Source organism: Asterias amurensis, chromosome 1 (assembly GCF_032118995.1).
Source record: "Asterias amurensis chromosome 1, ASM3211899v1".
Lineage (NCBI taxonomy): Eukaryota > Metazoa > Echinodermata > Asteroidea > Forcipulatida > Asteriidae > Asterias > Asterias amurensis.
In genome coordinates this window covers 36,738,546-36,762,188 of record NC_092648.1, presented here as the reverse complement: position 1 = coordinate 36,762,188, position 23,643 = coordinate 36,738,546, and the positions used below count along the sequence as shown (strand labels likewise).

General features: G+C 41.5%; 1 protein-coding gene across 3 annotated transcripts in view; it reads left to right on the top strand.

The window, feature by feature from the left end:
• LOC139938683 (netrin receptor UNC5D-like) overlaps nucleotides 1-23,643 on the top strand; it is a 64,349-nt gene that overhangs the window by 37,736 nt on the left and 2,970 nt on the right. For all 3 annotated transcript variants that reach the window (XM_071934299.1, XM_071934313.1, XM_071934306.1), the window contains one exon: nucleotides 17,608-18,213. In XM_071934299.1, coding sequence (XP_071790400.1) covers nucleotides 17,608-18,213 — 606 coding nt within the window. The remainder of the gene's footprint in view (nucleotides 1-17,607; nucleotides 18,214-23,643) is intronic.

Below are 23,643 nucleotides of genomic sequence, written 5' to 3'. Positions count from 1 at the left end.
TTTAACCCAAGTTCAAAAATCGGTTGTGTAGTTCTTGAGATATGGTACTACTGCCGTTTGACCCGGAAGTAAAGGTCAATACTGGGTCACGGTAATGCAAGCTCGATGTTGAATGCCCAAGGAGTCTATAACTGAAAAAAAATGAAAATTGGTTGTGCAGTTCTTGAGATATGGTCCCACTTCCGGTTGACCCGGAAGTAAAGGTTAACATGGGGTCACGGTTTTCAAAGTTAACATTTAATGCCTTAGGAGTCTACAACTGAAAAAAGTTTGAAAACCGGTTGTGTAGTTCTTGAGAAATGTCCTACTTCCGGTTGACCCGGAAGAAGAGGTCAAAATGAGGTCACGGATTTCCCCAACAAATTTTAAGGCCTAAGGAGTCTATAACTGAAGAAAAATTTGTAATCGGTTGTATAACTCTTGAGATATGGTCCCACTTCCGGTAGAGGTCAAATCGGGGTCACGACTACCTAATGCAAATCTCCTATGCCTAAGGAGTCTAATACTGAAAAAAACTTTGAAATCGGCCGTTCACTTCTTGGGATATAGCGCTGCAAAGAAAAACTCATTAGAGCTTCTAATTAGCATAAATTAGCATGTGATGACGTCATAGTCTTAAAATTGTGTTTTTCGTACTAATTAATTTCATAAGGTACACGATGGCATGCAACTTACCCCAATCCAATGCCTTTTACAAAATCCCACTTTTGTATTGCATTAACCATGGGATAGCTAATGTGCTGGGATGACCGTGACTGCACCCAGTTTATGAGGTACTACGTTGTACCCATGATGCCAAGATTTTTAATTAATCGTTAATTATAGACGTACTTTGATTAATTTTAATGGACTGAAACATCTCTTATTAGAATCGGTTAATTTTTCCACACAAAATATGACATTTTGAAAACGAACAGATAAATTATTTTGAAGTTATTGTCATTTATTGTGTTTTTGACTTGTAAAACGTTTCCACTTTTAGCTCCGTATGTTTTGTACACAGAAAACAAATCGCGCAAACGTATGACGTCATGATGACGTGACTGAAATTGTTAGGCTGGAAGTCTTATCTGCACTTCAAGACAAGTCCATAACCGAAAAAAAAAATGGGATCGGATATTTAATTCTTGAGATATGACTTCAACAATATTGCCTAATTAAATATTCACACGGCTGTAACTTGAATAATTAATTAAGAATTTTAATCTAATTAAATCTAAAAATTAAGTTACGCCATAAACTTTCATATGATATATGATTTGTCACTTTCTGATAATTATAATTTGACATTTGAAAATTTTAAAAGTCAAGTGTTAAGTCAATACGATTTTGAGGAAAGAAAGAATAACTAGACATGATTGCATTTGTGCACAAATGCAGAGCTGTTTCGTTAATAAAATTTTCAAATTGTCCCTCTTAATTTGAAATTCTCTTTGCATCAAAGCAGTTATGACAGTCCAGCCTATTTAAAAAAAAATAATTTGGATTATACCAAGTTCAGATAGCAATTTATGACTTAAAGGTGCACAAATTTAAAAAATCATAAAAAATAATGTGATGACGTCATCATGACGTCGTTTCACAATTCACAAGAACTTGTCAATATCCAACACCCTACCAAGTTTCAACATAATCGCATAATTACTTCGGGAGTTATATTAGTTCAAAAAGTGCACCTTTAAGGCCGCGTCACGTGACCCCCGATGACGTCATTGATCTGAAACTTCACACATATGATGGCTGCCTGACAGTTAACGTGTGTGTAAAATTTGAAGTGATTACAAAAAACTTCACCACACACATCTTCAAAAAGTTCATTTTGACGAGTTTTCAACCTGCCGCTAGAGGGCGCCGTTGCATTTTATGACGTCATTGGTATTTTTTTTTGAACTGCCCACCCTTGCCACGCACTAACATCGTTAAAAGCAACTTCATATCTTTTTCCAATTTTGAATTAGAGGGCCACTTCCGGTTTCGACCGGAAGTAGAGGTCATGTGAGGTCACGCACACGGAACAAAATGAAGACCTTATTTATCCCTCCCCAATCCCGCAAACAGAAACCTACGGTCTCTTGTGGCTGATTTGTTATAAATTTTCAAACATTTAAAATACAACACCTTTAAGATGACGTCACGTGATTTCTGATTATGTCATAATGACATTTTTGTTTCGCAATGATCATTGCACCAATACCTTTCATCCCTGAAAATTTCATTGCAATTGCTCTTTGGGAACATTGCAAATCAGCACTTATATGAAATTTTTCTGAAGATGACAAATAAAAAAAATAATAATAACTAGAGCTAAATTGCATTTGTGCACAAATGCAGAGCTGTTTCGTCAACAAAAATTTCAAATTTCTCAACTGAGTTTTAAATTTGTTGGGTATTCAAAGCAATTTTACCCAATGTGGCATAAATAAAAAATAATTTGGATTATACCATATTCAGATAGCAATTTATGTGTTAAAGGTGCAAAAATTGAAAAAATCATAAAAAATCATGTGATGACGTCATCATGACGTCCTTTAATATTTAAAAAGAACTTGTCAATATCCAACAACCTACCAAGTTTCAACATGATCGCATAATTACTTAGGGAGTTATATTAGTTCAAAAAGTGCACCTTTAAGGCCGCGTCACGTGACCCCCGATGACGTCATTGATCTGAAACTTCACACATATGATGGCTGCCTGACAGTTAACTTGTGTGTAAAATTTAAAGTGATTACAAAAAACTTCACCACAGACATCTTCAAAAAGTCCATTTTGAAGAGTTTTCATCCTGCCGCTAGAGGGCGCCGTTGCAATTTGTGACGTCATTGGTATTTTTTTTGAACTGCCCACCCTTGCCACGCACTAACATCGTTAAAAGCAACTTCATATCTTTTTCCAATTTTGAATTAGAGGGCCACTTCCGGTTTCGACCGGAAGTAGAGGTCATGTGAGGTCACGCACACGAAACAAAATGAAGACCTTATTTATTCCTCCCCAATCCCGCAAACAGAAACCTACGGTCTCTTGTGGCTGATTTGTTATAAATTTTCAAACATTTAAAATACAACACCTTTAAGATGACGTCACGTGACTTCTGATTATGTCATAATGACATCCTTGTTTCGCAATGATCATTGCACCAATACCTTTCATCCCTGAAAATTTCATTGCAATTGCTCTTTGGGAACATTGCAAATCAGCACTTATATGAAATTTTTCTGAAGATGACAAATAAAAAAAAAAATAATAATAATAATAATAATAATAAAAAAAACTTTAACAAAAACAAGAGCTGTTTCGCTGCGCTTCGCTACGAAACAGCTAATAATAATAAAAAAAACTTTAACAAAAACAAGAGCTGTTTCGCTGCGCTTCGCTACGAAACAGCTAATAATAAAAAAAACTTTAACAAAAACAAGAGCTGTTTCGCTGCGCTTCGCTACGAAATAGCTAATAATAATAATAATAATAATAAAAAAAAAAAAATCTCGACGATTACAATAGCTGTTCCGACTAAAGTTCGGAACAGCTAATAAAAAAAAATAAAAATCTCGACGATTACAATAGCTGTTCCGACTAAAGTTCGGAACAGCTAATAATAAGAATAAAAAAAATAAAAATCTCGACGATTACAATAGCTGTTCCGACTAAAGTTCGGAACAGCTAATAATAAAAAAAAAAAAAAAAATCTCGACGATTACAATAGCTGTTCCGACTAAAGTTCGGAACAGCTAATAAAAAAAATAAAAATCTCGACGAAAACAATACCTTTTCCGACGGACGGTCGGAACAGCTAATAAGACTTGTTATGCGCACATATCCACCCTGCTGGGTGTTCAAGGCGCAGTAAAACCAAAAACAAAACAAAAACAAAACACAACACAAAGAAAAACAGACACAACAAAATTAGTCATTGAAAACCTGTGACATAAGATAAGTTTTGAGAAGAGACTTGAATTTTGCGGTACAAACACAAGTTCGAAGATTAAGTGGTAGAGAGTTCCAGATGCGTGGCGCGGCTGAAGAAAAAGACCTGTCACCCCATGAGTGTCGAGACTTGGGTTCAATGAGGAGAAGCATGGAACTTGATCGAAGATTCCTTGATGGAGTGTAAACTTGAAGCAGTTCAGAAATATAGTGGGGAGCCTTGCCATTTAGAGCTTTGTGGACAATGAGCATCAGCTTGAAGATGATTCGTTGAGAGATAGGGAGCCAGTGTAGTTGTTTCAGAATGGGGGTGATAGAACAGGATTTTCTAGACAGTGTCACAATGCGGGCAGCAGTATTTTGGAGCCGTTGAAGTCGGGAAATCTGGTTGTTTGTCCAAGTACTTGCGAATCTTACCTATATTCCTGATGTGATATGATGATAAACGAACAATATTGTTGATGTGTGGCTGAAGTGTCATCGATGAATCAAAAATAACCCCCAAGTTCCGAGCTTTCAGCGAGGGAGATGTATGGCACTGAAACCTTAGTTAACTGTTGACGTGACCCAAATAAAAGGAACTCTGTCTTATCATCATTTAACTTTAGGAAGTTTTGTTGTGTCCAACGTCGAATCTCTTGGATGCATTTCTCAAGTCTTGCAATAGATGCATTGGCGTTTTCTTGAGAAGATTTAAACGTGATGTATAGCTGAGTGTCGTCTGCGTACACATGGTAATTCAGATTAAATTTGAGGATGATGTCACGAATCGGTAAAGTGTACAGCGTAAAAAAAACCACTGCGGGCCGAGTACCGAACCCTGTGGCACAGAGTAGTTCAAAACAACAGGGTCGGATATCGCAGTGCCAATACATACATGCTGAGTTCTGTTGTGGAGATACGATTTGCACCATGCTAGGGCTGTGTCCTCTATGCCAAGGTGATTCTGGAGCCGAGAGAGAAGGATGTTATGATCAACAGTGTCAAAAGCAGCACTCAAGTCTAGCAGGACTAGTGATGTAAGGTTACCATTGTCCATAGAAGAGAGAATATCGTTGCTCACACGGACTAGTGCAGCCTCGGTCCCATGGAAAGGCTTGTATGCTGACTGGAACACGTCGGACAGGTTGAAAGTATGAATGTGATCAGAAATACGTGATGACACTACTCGTTCGATGACTTTTCCAAGATATTTTAAGTTTGCAACCGGTCTGTAGTTTTTGAATATCTCCTTGTCCAGGTTTGGTTTCTTGATGAGCGGCCTGATGTAGGAAACTTTGAGGCTATCGGGGAAACAACCGGAACTGAGAGATTCGTTTACAAGCTTAGTGATGTAGGGTGCAAATATATCAATGTTTTGCTTTATCATGGATGTTGATACTGGATCCAGCTCACAGGATTTTGAAGGAGATTTCATAATAACCCTTTGAATCTCAGCAACAGTGGCAGGCTCAAACCCAGATAGTCTACACTCTGGTTGAAGATGTGGCAATGTTTGCGGCACGTTGTAAGGGACTGATGAAAATGATGAGCGGATGTCTGAAATCTTTGTGACAAAGAATTTCTGGAACTCATTTGCTAAGTCCTGGTTATTGTAGGTGGATGGAAGGACAGGGGTTTTGGGTTTGAGCAACAACTTACCAATTATCTTGAAGAGCTTCTTTTGATCTCCTGAGGATTCTTGTACTTGAGATGAATAATGGATGATCTTTGCCTGGTTGATCAAATTCTTAACTACTTTACATTGGTTGCGATATTATTGTCGTTGTATTGCCAGTTTGCCATTTTTCCGCCACTTCCGCTCCAGTTGACGACAGATCTTTCTCGCTGTACGAATATCATCATTGAACCAGGAGACTTCAGTTCGGACCTTGACTGATCTCGTTTTCCAAGGTGCGTATTTATCCAAGATGTCACTGACTGTACTCTCATATTGGCTGACATAGGAATCCAAGCAGTCATGATCAACTTCTAGATTTGCTAAATGAGTGCCTATGTCGTGGAACACTTCGGGAGAATTCACATGTTTCCATTGTCGGCTCTTTATAGTGACGGTTGGGACTTTGGGCTTGCACAGACTCAAGTTACACATGACTGCATAATGGTCAGATAATCCAGGTAGAATAACAAAGTTTGAGACAATTGGTGGGGAGATTTCACGAGTTATGACAAGGTCCAGGCAATGATCGAGACGATGAGTCGGCTCCTTGATATGCTGGGTAAGACCAAAAGCTTGAAGTAGATGCTTAAACTGGTTTGCATTGGTGTTGTGGACGTCATCAACATGAATGTTAAAGTCGCCGGTGATGATGATTTCCGATGGATGAAGCAGATATTCCAAAATCAAATTCTCAAACTCCCTTAGAAAACTTGAGAAAGTCACATGTTGGCCGTTTGAATCCCTTTCAGGTCTGTAAACAATGACAAGTCGAACAGATTTAGAGTTTCCGGAAACTTCAGCATGAAGAGATTCAAAAGTTGTGTACTGGACGTCATTACTTTTCACAGAGACAGATAAAGTAGATCTGTACAGTATTGCAACTCCTCCACCAGTCTTGTGAGGTCTTGGGATGTGATGAAAGTAGTAGCCAGCAGGGGTACACTGACGACATGTTAAGTTGTCGTCTGGTCTCAGCCATGTTTCTGAAACGGCAACAAGGTCCAGATCTTTTTGCAGAACAAAATCAGCAAAATCGTCATACTTGTTACAGATGGACTGTGTTTAGAACACAAAGGCTGAGTTGAGATTTGGCTGTAGTCACTGGTACTGGAACAGAAGGGAGTGTAACTTCGGGTACAGGGGGTTTATGAACAGTTCTACGGCGACCAGCTTTTTTACCACGATGTGTAGGTCGGTAAACAGTGCTGGGATTTACAAAGGTTCTGTAATGATAATATACAGGAATATATATATATATGCCGATAAGTTGGATGGAGTTGTTGAGAGTAACGATGCAATGTTCAAAGTTAATGGATGAAAAATCGGATGGAGTAGAGCATAGTTGAAGAGATTTCTTTACACAATGTCAATTCCTCCACCGTAGGTCTTACCGCCACGAGGAAAATTGATAAAGCTGTAACCAGGGGGTGTAAACTCACCAATTACCACCATGTCGTCATCGGATAACCAGGTTTCAGTCAGAAGCATTATATCAACATCAAACAATATAATGTGGTCCAATAAGGTGGTGGTTTTGTTGCGAACGGAGTTCGCATTCCAGAGATGTATGGATAGACTGGAAAATGGCTTGCCGAGGGAAATTGGTCGCAAGTTAGAAAGATTATTGGTATGGGATTTTCGTGTATTGACAGGTCGAGGGACACAGCAATTCTTGATCTTTTTGAACATATGAGTTCCTGCACGTCGACTTCTTACGTGACGAGCAATGCCCAGTTCCTTCATAGTGTTATAGGACTTGTCAGATATGGGGGTTCTACTCACACGTAAGTCAAGTAGCTGTTGTTTAGTGTAGCGATGCACAGTAGCAGACACAATGGGAGGTCTGTTGTCGATTGACTGCTGAACCGAAACCGCATTGTTCGAAGCCATTGTTAAGATGTTGTGCTGACAACCACTATGGCTACTGGTAAGCCTACTCACATTTTGGATTCGATGTCCGAAATTTCTTTCCAAACTGTGTTCTTCCAGAGAAGATCCCATGCTCCAAACTGCTTCAGGATGAAGGACGACATACTCAAGATATAAAAGCAACGATACAACAAGACGGATTCCGGTAAACCAGAGAAAAAGTGGGAGCAACATTTCTCCCGAGGCCGCAGCTAATAACAGCGCCTACACACAATTTTCGTGTCGATATGGGGTAGGGAGCTGCACCATTTCTAATGGTCCCTATTGCCTCTAGTTGAGCGCTTCCGTAGAGACGGCGCATGGGGGGTTTGTAGCTGTTCCGCCGAGTGGGCGTAGTCCTCTTCACTTGATCCGGGTTGGGCCTGGTGCTCTTCAATGGATCCTGGTTGGTGTCGTGGCTGATGTTGCGCCACTAGAGGGCCTGGGGGCTGTTCCACACGGTTACAAGCCCCCTGGAAAGTTGACTGGCTGCCGTCTACTCCAAGCTCCTTCTCTATCATCCTGACACGACCAACGGATATTGTGGTGTATTTACAACCTCGCACGTGACAATCTCGTATGTACTTCCTGTAGAAGTGGAGACCACAACTGCGAGTGCAGGGAAAAGGCTTCTCCTTGTGAAGTACCTCACAAGATGTGCGCCGGTGCCGTCTCATGTTGCTGGACTGGCCAAACTTCCTTCCACAATGTTTGCAAGCGAAACAACGACCCACCACACAAGGAGCAGACCATTATTTGTAGCTCTCCGCAGATGCCTCCTCAGTCTTCTGGCCCTGGTGTTGGGGCCCTCCACCAGTTGATTGCTTGGTCAATTTAGGCTCGTTCTGTTCATTCCGCTGGTTATTATTGAATCCCTGTTTCCTGTGCGGACAGTCTCGTCGAAAATGGCCGAAACCATGGCACCCAAAACATTCCACCATCGAGCGATTGAATGCCTGACGTGGGGGACTGTGTTTGCACCGTTAGCCCTTGCCTGTTGCTGCAGTGGCTGCTCTACTGATCGAACATATTCGTCCCCCTGTCTGCCTCTCCTGTTCAGCTCTTGGAAGTCAAGGAACGCCTCCATCTCCGTAGCAAGGGTGATGGCTTCTGTCAAGGTTGTCGCCGCCCTCGAAAACACGTGGTATTGCAACTGTTTATTTCCCAGTGCGTTTCTAAAAGCCTCCACGATCAACTCCTCCTCTAGTTTCGGGTAGCTCATGGAGACCAACCGCCGAATAGACTGCCCCAGGCTGCTTAACGACTCATCGCAACCCCTGTGGCGCTTCGACAGTTGAACCCTGTACAGGGGTATCCGGGCCGTGACCCCAAATCGTTTTTCGAAGAACTCAATAATGCGGGAGTATTCCTTAAGTGCTGTCGGTTCCATGTCAGCTAGGGCCTCTTGTGCCAAACCCTCAAGAGGGGAGGCCAGAAACATTGCCTTCTCGGCCTTCCCCCACTGGTTAACAGTCGCCACACTCTCGCAGTGGATGAGGTAGTCGGACCAAGAGGAGACACCATCAAATTTATCCGGGAACATCACGGGCCGCCAAATCCCTGAGGGAGGGGCCGACTCTTCCTGGCCTGCCGACAGCACCACCCCCTCCACAGCCTTCCTCACCAACGATGGATAAACATGCCTGGTGCGCTGTCAACCCAATGCCGTTGGGTCTTCTCTGTTGGCTTGTACTGTGGGGGGCTGGGTCCTTTGTTCCACCCCATAAGGTTGAGCAGTGCCAAGTTGGTCCGGTAGCGCCGCCCTATAGATTCGTGCAGTGTGGAGCAGGCTCCTTTGCTCCACCCCATTGCTTTGTACCAGCGGAGCTCCGCACGGAGCTCACCGCCATTGTACTGTACAGGGTGAAGTCGATCCATCTGCTCCACCCCATTGGGTTGTGCAGTGTGGAGCAGGCTCCTTTGCTCCACCCCATTGCTTTGTACACGGTTGAGTCGATCCATCTGCTCCACCCAATTGGGTTGTGCAGTGTGGAGCAGGCTCCTTTGCTCCATCCCATTGCTTTGTACACGGTGGAGTCGATCCATCTGCTCCACTCCATTGGGTTGTACAGCGCGGAGCAGGTTCCCTTGCTCCACCCTATTGCTTTGTACAGTGCGGAGCTCCACTCCGTAGGGTTGTGCAGTGTGGAGTCGATCCATCTGCTCCACTCCATAGGGTTGTGCAGTGCGGAGTCGATCCATCTGCTCCACTCCATAGGGTTGTGCAGTGCGGAGCAGGCGCCTTTGCTCCACACTGTTGCTTTGTACACTGCGGAGCTCCGCACGGAGCTCACCGCCATTGTACTGTACAGGGTGAAGTCGATCCATCTGCTCCACCCCATTGGGTTGTGCAGTGTGGAGCAGACTCCTTTGCTCCACCCCATTGCTTTGTACACGGTGGAGTCGATCCATCTGCTCCACCCCATTGGGTTGTGCAGTGTGGAGCAGGCTTCTTTGCTCCACCCCATTGCTTTGTACACGGTGGAGTCGATCCATCTACTCCAACCGATTGGGTTGTGCAGTGTGGAGCAGGCTCCTTTGCTCCACCCCATTGCTTTGTACAGGGTGGAGTCGATGCATCTGCTCCACTCCATTGGGTTGTACAGCGCGGAGCAGGTTCCCTTGCTCCACCCTATTGCTTTGTACAGTGCGGAGCTCCACTCCGTAGGGTTGTGCAGTGCGGAGTCGATCCATCTGCTCTACTCCATAGGGTTGTGCAGTGCAGAGTCGATCCATCTGCTCCACTCCATAGGGTTGTGCAGTGCGGAGCAGGCACCTTTGCTCCACACTGTTGCTTTGTACACTGCGGAGCTCCGCACGGAGCTCACCGCCATTGTGTTGTGCAGGGTGGAGTCGATCCATCTGCTCCACTCCATAGGGTTGTGCAGTGCGGAGCAGGTTCCCTTGCTCCACCCTATTGCTTTGTACAGTGCGGAGCTCCACTCCATAGGGTTGTGCAGCGTGGAGTTGATCCATCTGCTCCACTGCATAGGGTTGTGCAGTGCGGAGCAGGCTCCTTCGCTCCACCCCATTGCTCTGTACACTGCGGAGCTCCACACAGAGCTCACCGCCATTGTGTTGTGCAGGGTGGAGTCGATCCATCTGCTCCACTCCATAGGGTTGTACAGTGCGGAGCAGCCCAGCTGGAACATGGTCGCATTGGATAACCTGGACAACATGGCATCCTCAGGATCATTGATGCTCTGCGAGGAGAGTCGGAACGGGTCCGTGCGGTTATGCCCCAACACTCCTGCCCTCGTGTCAGTAAGTTGCGAAGACGGCCGGAACAGCTCCGTGTGGAGCCTCCCAACCCTTCCACCCTTGTGTCTGTAGGCTGCGGAGACAGAGGAACAGCTCCGTGTGGTGCTGCCCCAACTCTTCTGCCCTTGTGTCGGTAGGCTGCGGTACAGCCGGAATGGCTCCATACGGTGCCACCCCAACCTTTCCGAACCCACATGACCTGAAGCAGACGCACCAGTTCTGCCCCCTAGAATCCCTGGCTGACCCCTATGGTTATTATAATTTTTGTCTTTGCCAGCATTGGCCTTCTGTAGCCCTAAAAATAGTTCTTTTTCTACTGTTATAAAAAACATGTCTCACTCAGTAATTTAGTCTGGTCCGGCTTGACCTTGGTGTATGGCGAGTCCGACGCCATGCTGTCCCAAACCACGAGGATTTCACAACAGAAAAAATAACTTTTTTACCTGATTTCCTTTGCTCTTGTTGTCCCGCCGCCGCCACCAATGTAACACAAAAATCCTGTGTCAATAACCACAACAATACGGAGCAATGAAACATACTAAAAACCAGTATTTCTGCTTGAATTCCTAACCGTTTTATTCCAGACGTCCAATCTTTATAAATTCACAGATCTAGACATAGGAAAACATCTCCACGCGAGCGGGTTTACCAATCTTCCAGCAGGGGGCCAACCAGCAACTAGCTCCACCGCGGAGCCGTGCTGGCGCCCTCTACTGGCTGATTGGCACGAATGTTACAATATTATTATTTATGACACACCACTTGCTTGTTCTGTATTCTGGTTGGCTGAAACACGGTCACGTGGGATGAACTAATAAAGTCTAGTGATCGCGCGCGCGTGTTTGCGGAAACTAGTTCCCGAGCGGGCACTAGTCTTTAAAAATAGTGCCCGGTTACATCGCCCTCTCTTGACTTGAATCATGAACAGCATCTACAAAACTTCCTTTCTTTTCCAGATTTATGTTCTTATTTCACATTAAGACCGAGCTGTGTTATAAAACACATATTGACTGGCATAATTCTGTAACTAGTGTACGTCTTTTCCCCCTCGGGCCTGTGAGTGACCAGGAGAGGGGCCCATTTCCATCGGCCTTCGGCCTCGGATAAGGTCGCTCTTCTGGTCACTCAAAGTCCCTCGGGGGAATAGACGTACACTAGTTACCTCATTGCCAGTCAATATGTGTATACTAATGTTTAATTCCCAATGTGCAATGCAGCATTTTGTTAGCCGAAGGGGCAATATGGTAAATTTTGTGCTGAAAGGATTGAAGGATTGTGTCACTGATGTCCGATGTTGCCATGAATAGTCGTGAGCGATACAATTGTTGTAGTCTTGGCAGCACGACTATTCGATTAGTTGAAAAAAAAGTAGTCGCGACTCGACTAATGATTTAATAGTCGCGACTACGACACATAGTCGCACAGGCCTAGACACACAGTGACACCATGGAGGTAGTGGTGACACACCTTTCAGTGTGTCTTTTACTATTATTATGCTATAGTGCACCTGCAGCAATGCAATTTGGGCATTAATAATTCTAGACTAGTGTTGAAGTCGCAACTATTTGAGGCACGAATAGTTAAGTAGCAAATTTAACTAGTCGCCCAGGCTTTTGTGGGTTATTTCTTGTTTAGCCTATTTTCAAACCTGGGGCCAATTTCATAGAGCTGCTTAAGCAAAAAATGTGCTTAAGCACGAAAACAGCTTGCTTGTTTTACACATGTTACTGGACAAAATTTCATGATATATACATTGCTTGTGACTGGTATTTAGCTGTTGTTTACTTAGCATAACAATTACGTGGGGTCTTGGTCGGTAATCTGATTTTACTATAAGCATGATTTGTTTTGCTTAAGCATAATTTTGTGCTTAAGCAGCTCAATGAAATTGGGCCCTGATCATTTTAATAACCACAGTTCTGTGAACAATTTGTGTTTGGCAATAAATAAATACATTCTAAGAACAAGAATTATGTTGGCCCTTAAAGGGACACACCGGCTCACCGTGTACGCAGTTTAGGGCTGTTTAATCATAAATAATGTTTTTATAGATGGTTGCTGTAAAAAAAAATCATCAAAATGTCACGTAATTAGCGAAAAATGATTAAAAAAACCCAAAGCGGTAAAAGGCCAGCGTAAACGTGTTTCCAGCCGTTGCAACTGTCAAGTCTTCGTGACATCGTCGCACAATATTGCAAGTAGACTGGTGCTTTGTTTATAGCAACGTTTTACTACGACGCAGCATAAGGATCCAGTCTATCCATAAAGTATAAACAACCAGCATATATACGGATCAGGCAAATCCTTCGACGATGGAGGTAGTCGTGCTTCGACGTACATCCAAAGATCGTCACGAAGAACACAAAAAACTAACCCAGAATATGATGGGACAGTGACAAGTAAATAAAGCATTCCTGGCACCAACTTCCTGGTGAACTTGTGGCAGGTGGCCGACTAAATTTTTGAATAGTAAAGAAATGTTGTGAGCAGTATTTTCTGCTAAACAGATGAAACTGAGGGGCCCTGTTATTCACAGTGAAACATTTTATAATCTCGGGGGGGGGGGTGGGGGTTGGGGGTGGGGGGGGTATGGGGGGAGGGAATCGTGAGGGATTCAAAAGCGTCCTTGTGAGAATGTGTTTTGAAATGTAAGCGTATCTGCAAATCTTGAAACGTAAGCCTAGCTTGACTCGGGATTGAAAGCGTAATTTTTGATTTTAGCGTAACAAACCTAAATGATATGTATATGGATTGTATGGATATGGAGTAGCTGCGTAGCTTGGAACGTAACCATATCTTGGAGCGTAAGCATAGTTGGGTATCTTGGAACGTAAACGTAGCTGCGTATGGATTGTAAGCATAGCTGAGAAGCTGTGTAGCTTAGAACGTAATCTTATCTTTTGGAATGTAAGCATATCTTGGAACGTAAGCGTAGCTAGGTATCTTGGAACGTAAACGTAGCTGCATATGGAACGTAAGCGTAACTTGACTCAGGATTGAAAGCGTACCTTTTGTATATATAGCGTAACTTGAGAAGGAACGTAAGCAAAACTTGGAATGTAAGCGTAGCTTGGAACGTCATATTTTGGAAGGTATAAGCGTAGCTGGATATCTTGGAACGTAAACGTAGCTGCATATGGAACGTAAGCGTAGCTTGACTCGGGTTTGAAAAACATACCTTTTTATATTATAGCGTAACTTGAAGGAACGTAAGCGAAGCCGAGTAGCTGCGTAGCTTGGAACGTAACCAAATAATACCTCAACAATCTCAAAAATAACACTTCATACACAGAATTAAAAAATATTTTTTTGACAAAAAGATGCTTTGAGGAAATTTTTTTTATAATATTTTTTTCAACCTTTTATACAAAATTATTTTTCACCTGTTCTTTTTTCGATCGGGGGCTCCGGTTTTTTTAATCCTTTTTTTCTTCTTCGTAAAACATTTTTTAAGCTACTCACACAATAACACTGTCAATATAACAAAATGCGGTATTCCTACGTTTTGACATCGTCAATCTTTTTTTATTGTTTCCTGAAAACTCCTAGCAAAAAGAAATTAGGAGCCATGAAACAAAACAGAGTATAATATTGGAACGTTGCGATCATAGGAAATAACGGATTTGACACGAGGTGTACCGACTGACAAACCCACGATGACAAACAAGTACGCTGATGTCTTGCTCCCAACCCCTCCCAAGCTCACGGCGAGACCCGCAAGCTGGGAGTTCATAGCGCCTGGGATTACACCTCCAGCCCCCCACGAGACACGGCATGTGCGGTACTTGATATGCCCCGAGGTTTACGTTCCGATTGCTCCACGCTGTGGGGCCATATAACAAGCTTCCGTTACACGGACTCTTTGAATGCGAATCTTACGTTAGATTTTTCACCAATATTTACATTTTGTAGCGATAATTTGAATACATGATCTTTTTCGTCAATTACTCGTTAATAATTTTGTAAAAAAAAGATTTAAATTTGGTTTGGTAAGTTACTTTTAGACGGCTGGAAGTAAAACTAGCCCGGAAGGTCACGTGATTGTTTGTACCACTTTTTGGTTAGAACAAAAAACGCAATCTACAATGTTTGCACAATCTTCAGATTGCACGCAATAATCAGAATCATCAACTTGAGCTGCCGTACAAACAGAGCGCAAATTGGTAGATTGCGCATGCTTTTGCTCTCCCAGTAGGTTCAGCTAAAATTCGGCAGAGCGCAAAACGCTTATTGCGCACAAGTTTTTCCCGATTTGTTTAGCAAATTCGTTAAATGCGCTCCACTTGTGAAGCCACAACAGGCAGAAGAAGTGAGCATCTTTTTTAGTAGATTTTTAGATTTTAGTAGCTTTGAAAAGTCTCACGCATAGCTGGCCTCTGGACTTGGCATCTCTGCTCCCATAAATGACCGACCGTGATAGTTCGCGACGTAAAAGGAAAACCGTGCAATTTCGAGTGATACTTGTGTGGATTATTATATTCTACTTTTAAAACATTTTTCTAACCATATGCATTTCATAAAAACACGGTTTCAAACGCTTTTAATAGACCAACTCGTCCGATCCAAGGCAACGTGTTCCTTTAACTGCATCAATCGTTCTTAGACACAACATCAACATTAATTATAACACACTGACTATATTATTATTTATTCGTGTGATTGTGACAAAATCAGTATCCCTAAAGTTATACATGTATGATGTACCGTGTACAAAGTCGGTGCAACGACAACGGTTGATGTACAGTGAAAAGTGTTTGCTGTATAGCAAACATGTACACATGACTGTCGTTCATGCACCGACTTTGTACATGTATTGCACTGCAGCTAGTTCGTCTGTGATTCCTGTGGTCTGTCCTCACGATCTGTTCCCCCATTCGGGGGAAGTATGAAACAAACACAACTGATGTACGAAGACGCAAGCATTTTGTTCTTCCTCCATAGTCACCTTAGACGTACAATCAATGTGTCATGGGTGCTATGCGAACCCCCCACGTTCATTTTTAGGTAACGTAATCATTTGCTTTACTTGCGTGGCTAGCGCCCTCCTGCGGGTGGCTTCCCGCTTAAGATCATTCTGTTTTGGGCCGAAGACTGATAGTGACGTCTTTGTTTGTGTCTTCACCCAACAGGTAAAGATCTTGTTATATTTTTCATTTAAATGTTTTCCTAATTACTACTAAGAATAATTGGTATTTAATAAGCACTATCCTCAAGTCTCATTTTGTTTATAGAATGTTGTTGACTTTAATGGATATTTGGTTGATTTTGCAACATAACGCTAGCTATTTTGACTTGCGATGTTTAGAATTATTTAATATACCTCTTAGAGACTAATTTCCTAATAATCTAAGCAGTGTTACTGACTGTGTCGTTTTAGAGATCATTTAGTTCATTTCATTACTGCATCTGGGATTGGAAATAACCTGTTGTTATTGCATTTCACTTAATTTGCCTTAAATCCAAGATGGCGGTCGCGTCCTTAATTTTGGCGCGAACCGCGGTTATTGTTTTATTATCGTTTCATTGTTCATTATTTTAAAGTTAAGCTTATCTAATTATTATTGTATATTTTGTGAGATTATTCTGTTTCGGGCCGAAGACTGATAGTGACGTCTTTGTGTGTGTCTTCACCCAACAGATTCACCATTTTGTTTGATTGAAAATAAAACTAAAGAGCTACAACCAGTACACTTGCCGTCTCTGCCCGTACTCATTCCAAGGGTCACAAAATGACATTCTGTTTTCTCATGGTTTTCTGTAGTCAGCTATAATCTTTAGATTTCAAGCTCGCCAGTAAATTAAATCATACCGTAGAGGGCGCGCTATAGCGATTTACAACTGCGCGTAGAACACTATCCAATATCGAGCACTATAGTCTTGGGCCAAGACTAGGGGTAAACAAATTTGGGGCAAGTTTGTCGGTGGGACTGATGCTAATATAAGCTTGCCCAATGTATAGACCAGCAGCCTAGATCATTTTGGTTAAAGGAACGAGGTACCAATATTCGACTACAGGAACATTTAGAGCATAACCAAGTACCCCTCACATAGTAAATAATGGCTACTGCCAGACAAATTTTCCTCTGCATTGACCCCCAGACCCCACACAAGGGTTCAACAAATTTGACCTGGGTTAAACATAGGAGGTACCTTATTACCAACGCTTGTCAATGCCTTTACGAATGCTGCCAACGCTCACGCACGCTTTACCAACGTTACCAATCTTACGAAAATCGACGGCGAATGACCGTCTTCGCAACATTCGCTGAAATGTAGAAACCGGTTTCTAAATTGACCGATCTTCGTCAACTTTGTGAACGTTCCGAATTTGTTAACCACGCTTACGAAGGCACGGCGAATGTTGCGAAGTTTGAGCGAGTGTCAAATATTTCCTTCCGATAGCATATTCGCCGTGTGAAAGCAGTATAAATTGACCGATCTTCGTAAGGAGGTTGAGAATGACTTGTGAACGTTGTGAATTTGTGGCGAATGTTGCGAAGTTTGAGCGATTGTTAAATTTTTCCGTTCGTAAGCACATTCGCTAGCATATTCTCCCCAGTGTGAGAGTAGCATTACACGTCAGCTCGGTTCATACTTCCTGCGAATGCGAATGCGGTGAAATTTGACGCAACATTCGCAACAAATAATTTACTGCAGTTGCCCTGTGCTCAATTCTCTTGCGAAAATTTATGTGACGTCCTATTCACGTCAAATTCGCTTCGCAATCGCATTGGCATTCGAAGTATGAACCAGGCTTCATACGTATAGCCATGGTATAATTATATAGAATATAACACCACTCACTCTCGCTTTTCTCTCCCCCACTTTCTATCTCTCTTTGGTTTTTTTACCAGCCACCCACTATAACTGATTTCCTCAATTCATTTGAATCCATGTTGGAGCAAGCCAAGGCACAGAATATCGACGTAGTTGGTAAAATCTTCAAAATCGCCAACTTTGCTGCCGCCATTTTAGACTGTCACGGTGGATGTCTGTCTATTGACGATTTAGACGTTCACTTGTACGTCCCTCCTGGAGCAATACCTGAAGAACAAACGCAACAAGTCTACATTTACGTCACCGGTACATCGTCAGTTGAAAGCCATTATTTCTCAACTCCATTCGTCCACTGTGGACCGCCAGACACCGTCTTCGACAAAGATGTTGTCTTGACTATGCCCCACTGCGTAAAGAATACGTCTTCCTGCAAGTTTTCATTGTCTAAGTTATCTTCGGGTGGTTCTAGTGATGAGCTTCGTGAAGGTTTTGACGTGATCCAGGTCGTTGACAATGATTCCATAACGTTTTCAGTTAACCATTTCTGTGGGTTTGGGGCTACAGCTTCACCTGTGGATGGAAACATCTTGGAGAAGACAATGATAGCATGCGTGTTTATCCACAAAGAAAATGAAGTTACACTTCGTCTTCGACTAGTTGATGACGTCAAAGTAAATGTTCTGGTGAGTGACTTTATATATACTAAAATATAATAAAAATAGTCGCGCTCATTTTTCTTGAACGTTTACTAAAATTGCTGTTGCTTTTTACCTATCAAGTGAATGGTTCTGTTTCAAGCTTGTGAGTAGGATTTCAACCAAGTTAAAAAGCAAAAAACAACAACAACTAGACATTAAGTGTTTGTGAACAAACACGAAGCTGTTCCGTGTTGTTTTGCTTGGATTATGTGCTTCATTGCCCAAGGAATATATAACTGAAAAAAGGTTTCAAAAAAGTTGTGTAGCTCTTGTTATAAGGTCTTACTTCCCGGTTGACCCGTAAGTAAAGGTCAACATGGGCCCACAGCTACCAAAGATTAATCTGCAATGCCAAGGAGTCTATAAAATCGGTTGTGTAGATCTTGATATATAGTCCTACTTCCGGTTGACCCAGAAGTGGAGGTCAACTTGGGGTCACAGTTTTCCAAAGCTAATATTTATTGCCTTAGAGTCTATAACTGCAGTTTGAACATTAGCTTTGTACTTTTTTTAGATATGGGCTCCCTTCCGGTTGACCCGGAAGTAAGGTCAACATGGGGTCAAAGTTGTTTCAAACTAATCTTGAATGCCCAAGGAGTCTATAACTGAACAAAAATTTATAATCTGTTGTATAGTTCTTGAGATATGGTCCCACTTCCGGTTGACCAGGAAGTAGGGGTCAACTTGAGGTCACGGTTTTTTTAAGTTAATATGTTATGCCTAAGGAGTTTATAACTGAAAATATTTTGAAAATCTGCTGTATAGTTCTTGAGATATGGTGACACTTCCGGTTGACGCGGAAGTAGAGGTCAACTTGAGGTCACAGTTTGTTCAAATTAATATCCAACCCCCAAGGAGTCTTTAGGAACAAACAGTTGAAAAGTTGGCCGTGAAGTTCTTGAGATATAATGCTGCAAAGATTTCCTAATTAATATGCAAATGAGGGTCACTGGTGGTTAATTAATAAATAATTTTAATATGTTTTATGATAGGAATTAAGTTAAACGTCCTAAAGCTTCCATTTGATATTATTTTACGTGTTTAAAAACACATAATTAATTTGTAGGATACTCCTTTATTTTCCTACTCCTGCCGATAGGGGGCGCTCTTATGAGACATTTCAATTGCACGATTTCTGCACCGTAATGTCTGTATCTTACTCTGTATTTGTATGTGTACGTCGCAGAGACCAAAACTGTCATAATAAATGTCAAGCTATAACTTCCCCTATAGAACACGGCCCAGTTTTATGGCTCTGTCTGCTTCAACCAAACTCTGCCCATTTATTATACAACCACCATTCTCCGCTTACTGTGCAGGCGCTGAAATATCTGTGCAATTAGTTCAAAGCAAAGATTACATATGATAAATTTCCCCGCGCACAAGCAAAAATATCTCTGCTAAGCTGTGAAGTATGCTTTATGTAAGCGATAATATCCGCCCTTCTGATGTGTCAACTCATTGCTTACGCAGTGAAGCAGAGTCAAATTGGACCAGTTTCACAAGATTTCCCCTCATGTACTAACAATCTTTTTTGACTTTACATGTTTGAAGTGTAGGCCTTACCAAACCTACTTACAGGGCAAAATTACATGATTCTCATGACCACCAAAGTCTGCGCTTACGATCACCATTTTCCGCTTACTGTGATGTGCAAGCTTGGAAAATAATGTGCGAGCTTGGAAGCACACAAACAAAAGAAATCCCTGCTATAAGCAGTCTATTTCGCTTGTTAGTAAGCGCAGAATTCAATGCTTCTGCAGAGCACTGAATCTTTTTCATTAAGCAAGTTCCCATCATGACTCGACTAGTCGCACCTCAAACCTAGCTACGACACTTGTCGAGATAAAATACAGATTCTCAAGATTTGTGCCGCTATGTGCCGCAAAGGCAATATTAATTATATTGCGAATGGGTGACTAGTGAATTTTACTACTCGACAAGTCGCACCTCAAACCTGACTACGACACTTGTCAAGATAAAATACGGATTCTCAAGATTTGTACCTATGTGCCGCAAGGGCAATATTAATTATGTTGCGAATGGGTGTGACTAGTGAAATTTACTACTCGACTAGTCGCATTTCAAACCTAACTACGACACTTGTCGAGATAAAGTACGGATTCTCAAGATTTGTGTCGCTATGCCGCAAGGGCAATATAAATTATGTTGCGAATAGTAGTAAGCAACACAACTGCTTCACCAAACAGGTAGTCGGGACAAATTTTGTAGTAGATGTGTGGACACGATTATAACGGAGTAGAGAAAAACAGTAGTCGCGACTCAAATAATAATTTGTAGTCGTGACTTTAACACTAAAGCACACTAGTCGCCCCTGCCTACTTTTGTCACAAGTAAAGCCCGGTTTTTCCTGCGAATTCAAATCAAATTTTTAAGTCACTGTTTTCGCAGTGAAAGTTTCGCAGGAGTTAAACAATTAGTCAACTGTAGCAAATTTTTTGATGCGAATTGTGACGTGAAGAACACATTCCCTGCTACGCTGTAAAATACGCTTAGCGTAAGCACAGTTCCCTGATTTATACGTAAGCAGCGCTGCGATTCTTTCCTTTAAAAGCCATTGGCCCAGGACCAAACTACATAATAGCTTTTTAAACACAAAAAGCAGCTTAACCATGCCTCATGTTCAAGTTGTGAATCCAGGTGTTCTGCTCAATTTCTGCAATTTTGTAAAGCAAAATGTTTTGCCTGTTTATTATAAGCAGCTCTATAAAACTGAGCCACTCAACCACCAGAGAAACGGCAGCATAATAAAATCTCTGCTTTTATATTCCTGTCAAAGAGTTTTTGTTTGTCATGGTCTAATTTCCGAACGTAACGCAAAATACTGGAATTAGTTTAGGCAAATGGTCCCCGGCGCGAACAAGGTGACTTTACCCGTAAATAATTCCAAATCCCGGGCGGTCTATTTTCGTCGTCCACGCTCGTCACCTAAAATGAACCCGGTCCACGACGCACCATGCTCAGGCTTGTCAAATTTTGGTAACAAGTTTAGACTTGTGCTAGTCGGTGACCGTAAGAAATCTATGTATTATGAACAAAAAAAACGCAATAACACCGGTCGAAAATGGGATAAGGACTTGGTCAAGTTAACAGTTTTACAATTTTGACTATTCAAATCAAGTTTTACGCCGTACCCATGATTTTTAAAAAAACGTCCCCGGAAATACAGGTTTTTAAAAATAATTACACTGTTTCTATAAGTTCTGATGCTTTTAAAATGACCATCAATAAAGTATATCTTAATCTAAAGCAGTTTTGGGAAGTTTACAACATGTAATTTAATTTTAATCGAATAAATTATGTTTCCGAAAGCTGGGTTTGTTTACACTTCAAGAGCGATTGTGTTTGTGCACAGACACAAAACGTGCAATACATGACGTCATGGTGACGTCGTCCAGAATTTTATGTCGGAAATCACATTAACAGGACCTGACTAGTGTATAGCTGAAAAAAGTTTCAGGACCGGCGGTCTACTTTTTGAGATATGGTGTTAACTTGGTTTGCTAATTAAATATTCACAAGCTTAATTAAGGCTTATTAATTAACCATTTTTACATTTTTTACGATAAGAATTAAGCTTATGTTCTAAGCTTCAATTTGGTATAATAAACTCACTCTTTCGTATTATGGTTTAGGAGATTAGGCTGCCGGAAAAACGTGTATAAACACTATGGGATTTAGGGAGAAACAAAGAATAATAATAATAACTAGACATTAAGTGTTTGTGAACAAACACGAAGCTGTTCCGTGATGTTTTGCTTGGATTATGTGCTTCATTGCCCAAGGAATCTATAACTGAAAAAAAAAATTCAAAAAGGTGTAGCTCTTGATATTAGGTCACACTTTCCGGTTGACCCGCAAGTAAAGGTCAAAATGGGCCCACAGCTACCAAAGACTAATCTGAAATGCCAAGGAGTCTATAACTGAAAAAGTTAAAACAATCGGTTGTGAAGATCTTGATATATAGTCCCACTTTCGGTTGACCAAGAAGTAGAGGTCAACATAGGGTCACAGTTTTCGAAAGTTAATATTTATTGCCTTAGAGTCTATAACTGAAGTTTGAACATTGGCTTTGTACTTCTTGAGATATGGGCCCACTTCCGGTTGACCCGGAAGTAAAGGTCAACATGGGGTCAAATGTGTTTCAAACTAATCTTGAATGCCCAAGGAGTCTATAACTGAAAAAAGTTTGAAAATCGGTTGGATATGGGCCCACTTCCGGTTGACCCGGAAGTAAAGGTCAACTTGAGGTCACGGTTTGTCTAAAGTAATATTTTATGCCTAAAGAGTTTATAACTGAAAACAGTTTTAAAATCTGTTGTATAGTTCTTGAGATATGGTCCCACTTCCGGTCGACCCGGAAATAGAGGTCAACTTGAGGTTACGGTTTTTCAAAATTAATCTCCATTCCCCAAAGAGTCTTTAGTTACAAACAGTCTTAAAATCGGCTGTGTACTTCTTGAGATATGGTGCTGCAAAGATATTCTAATTTGAAAGTGAAAGTGACTGCACCCAGTTTATAAAGTACTACGTTGTACCCATGACGCCAAGATTCTAATTGATTAATTAATTAATAGACGAACATTGATTGCTTTTATGGACTGAAACCAATCGTATTAGAATCAGTGTATTTTTCTACACATAATATGATATTTAGGAAACTAACAGATAAATTATTTTGAAGTTATTGTGTTTTTGACCAGTTCAAAGTATAGATTTGAAGAGCCATTGTGTTTGTGCACAGACACAAAACGTGCATTACATGACGTCATGGTGACGTCGTCCGAAATGTTACGTCAGAAATCACCTTAACAGGACCTGACTAGTGTATAGCTGAAAAAAGTTTCAGGATCGGCGGTCTACTTTTTGAGATATGGTGTTAACTTGGTTTGCTAATTAAATATTCATAAGCCTAATTAAGGCTTATTAATTAACAATTTTAGCATTTTTTTTACGATAAGAATTAAGCTTATGTTCTAAGCTTCAATTTGGTATAATAAACTCACTCTTTCGTATTATGGTTTAGGAGATTAGGCTGCCGCAAAAACGTGTACAAACGCTATGGGATTTAGGGAGAAACAAAGAATAATAATAATAATAATAAAAATAATAAAAATCTCGACGAAAACAATACCTGTTCCGACGGACGGTCGGAACAGCTAATAAAAATAATAAAAATCTCGACGAAAACAATACCTGTTCCGACGGACAGTCGGAACAGCTAATAAACAACAACAACAACAACAACAACAACAACAACAACAACAACAACAACAACAACAACCTGCTCCCCAGCAATTAGTAATTTAAGCGAAGACTTGTAGGGATTGTGTGGGATGTACAGATGTGTAGTCACTTTAAATTCAATATCCTTCTTCTAAAAGGGAAAATAGT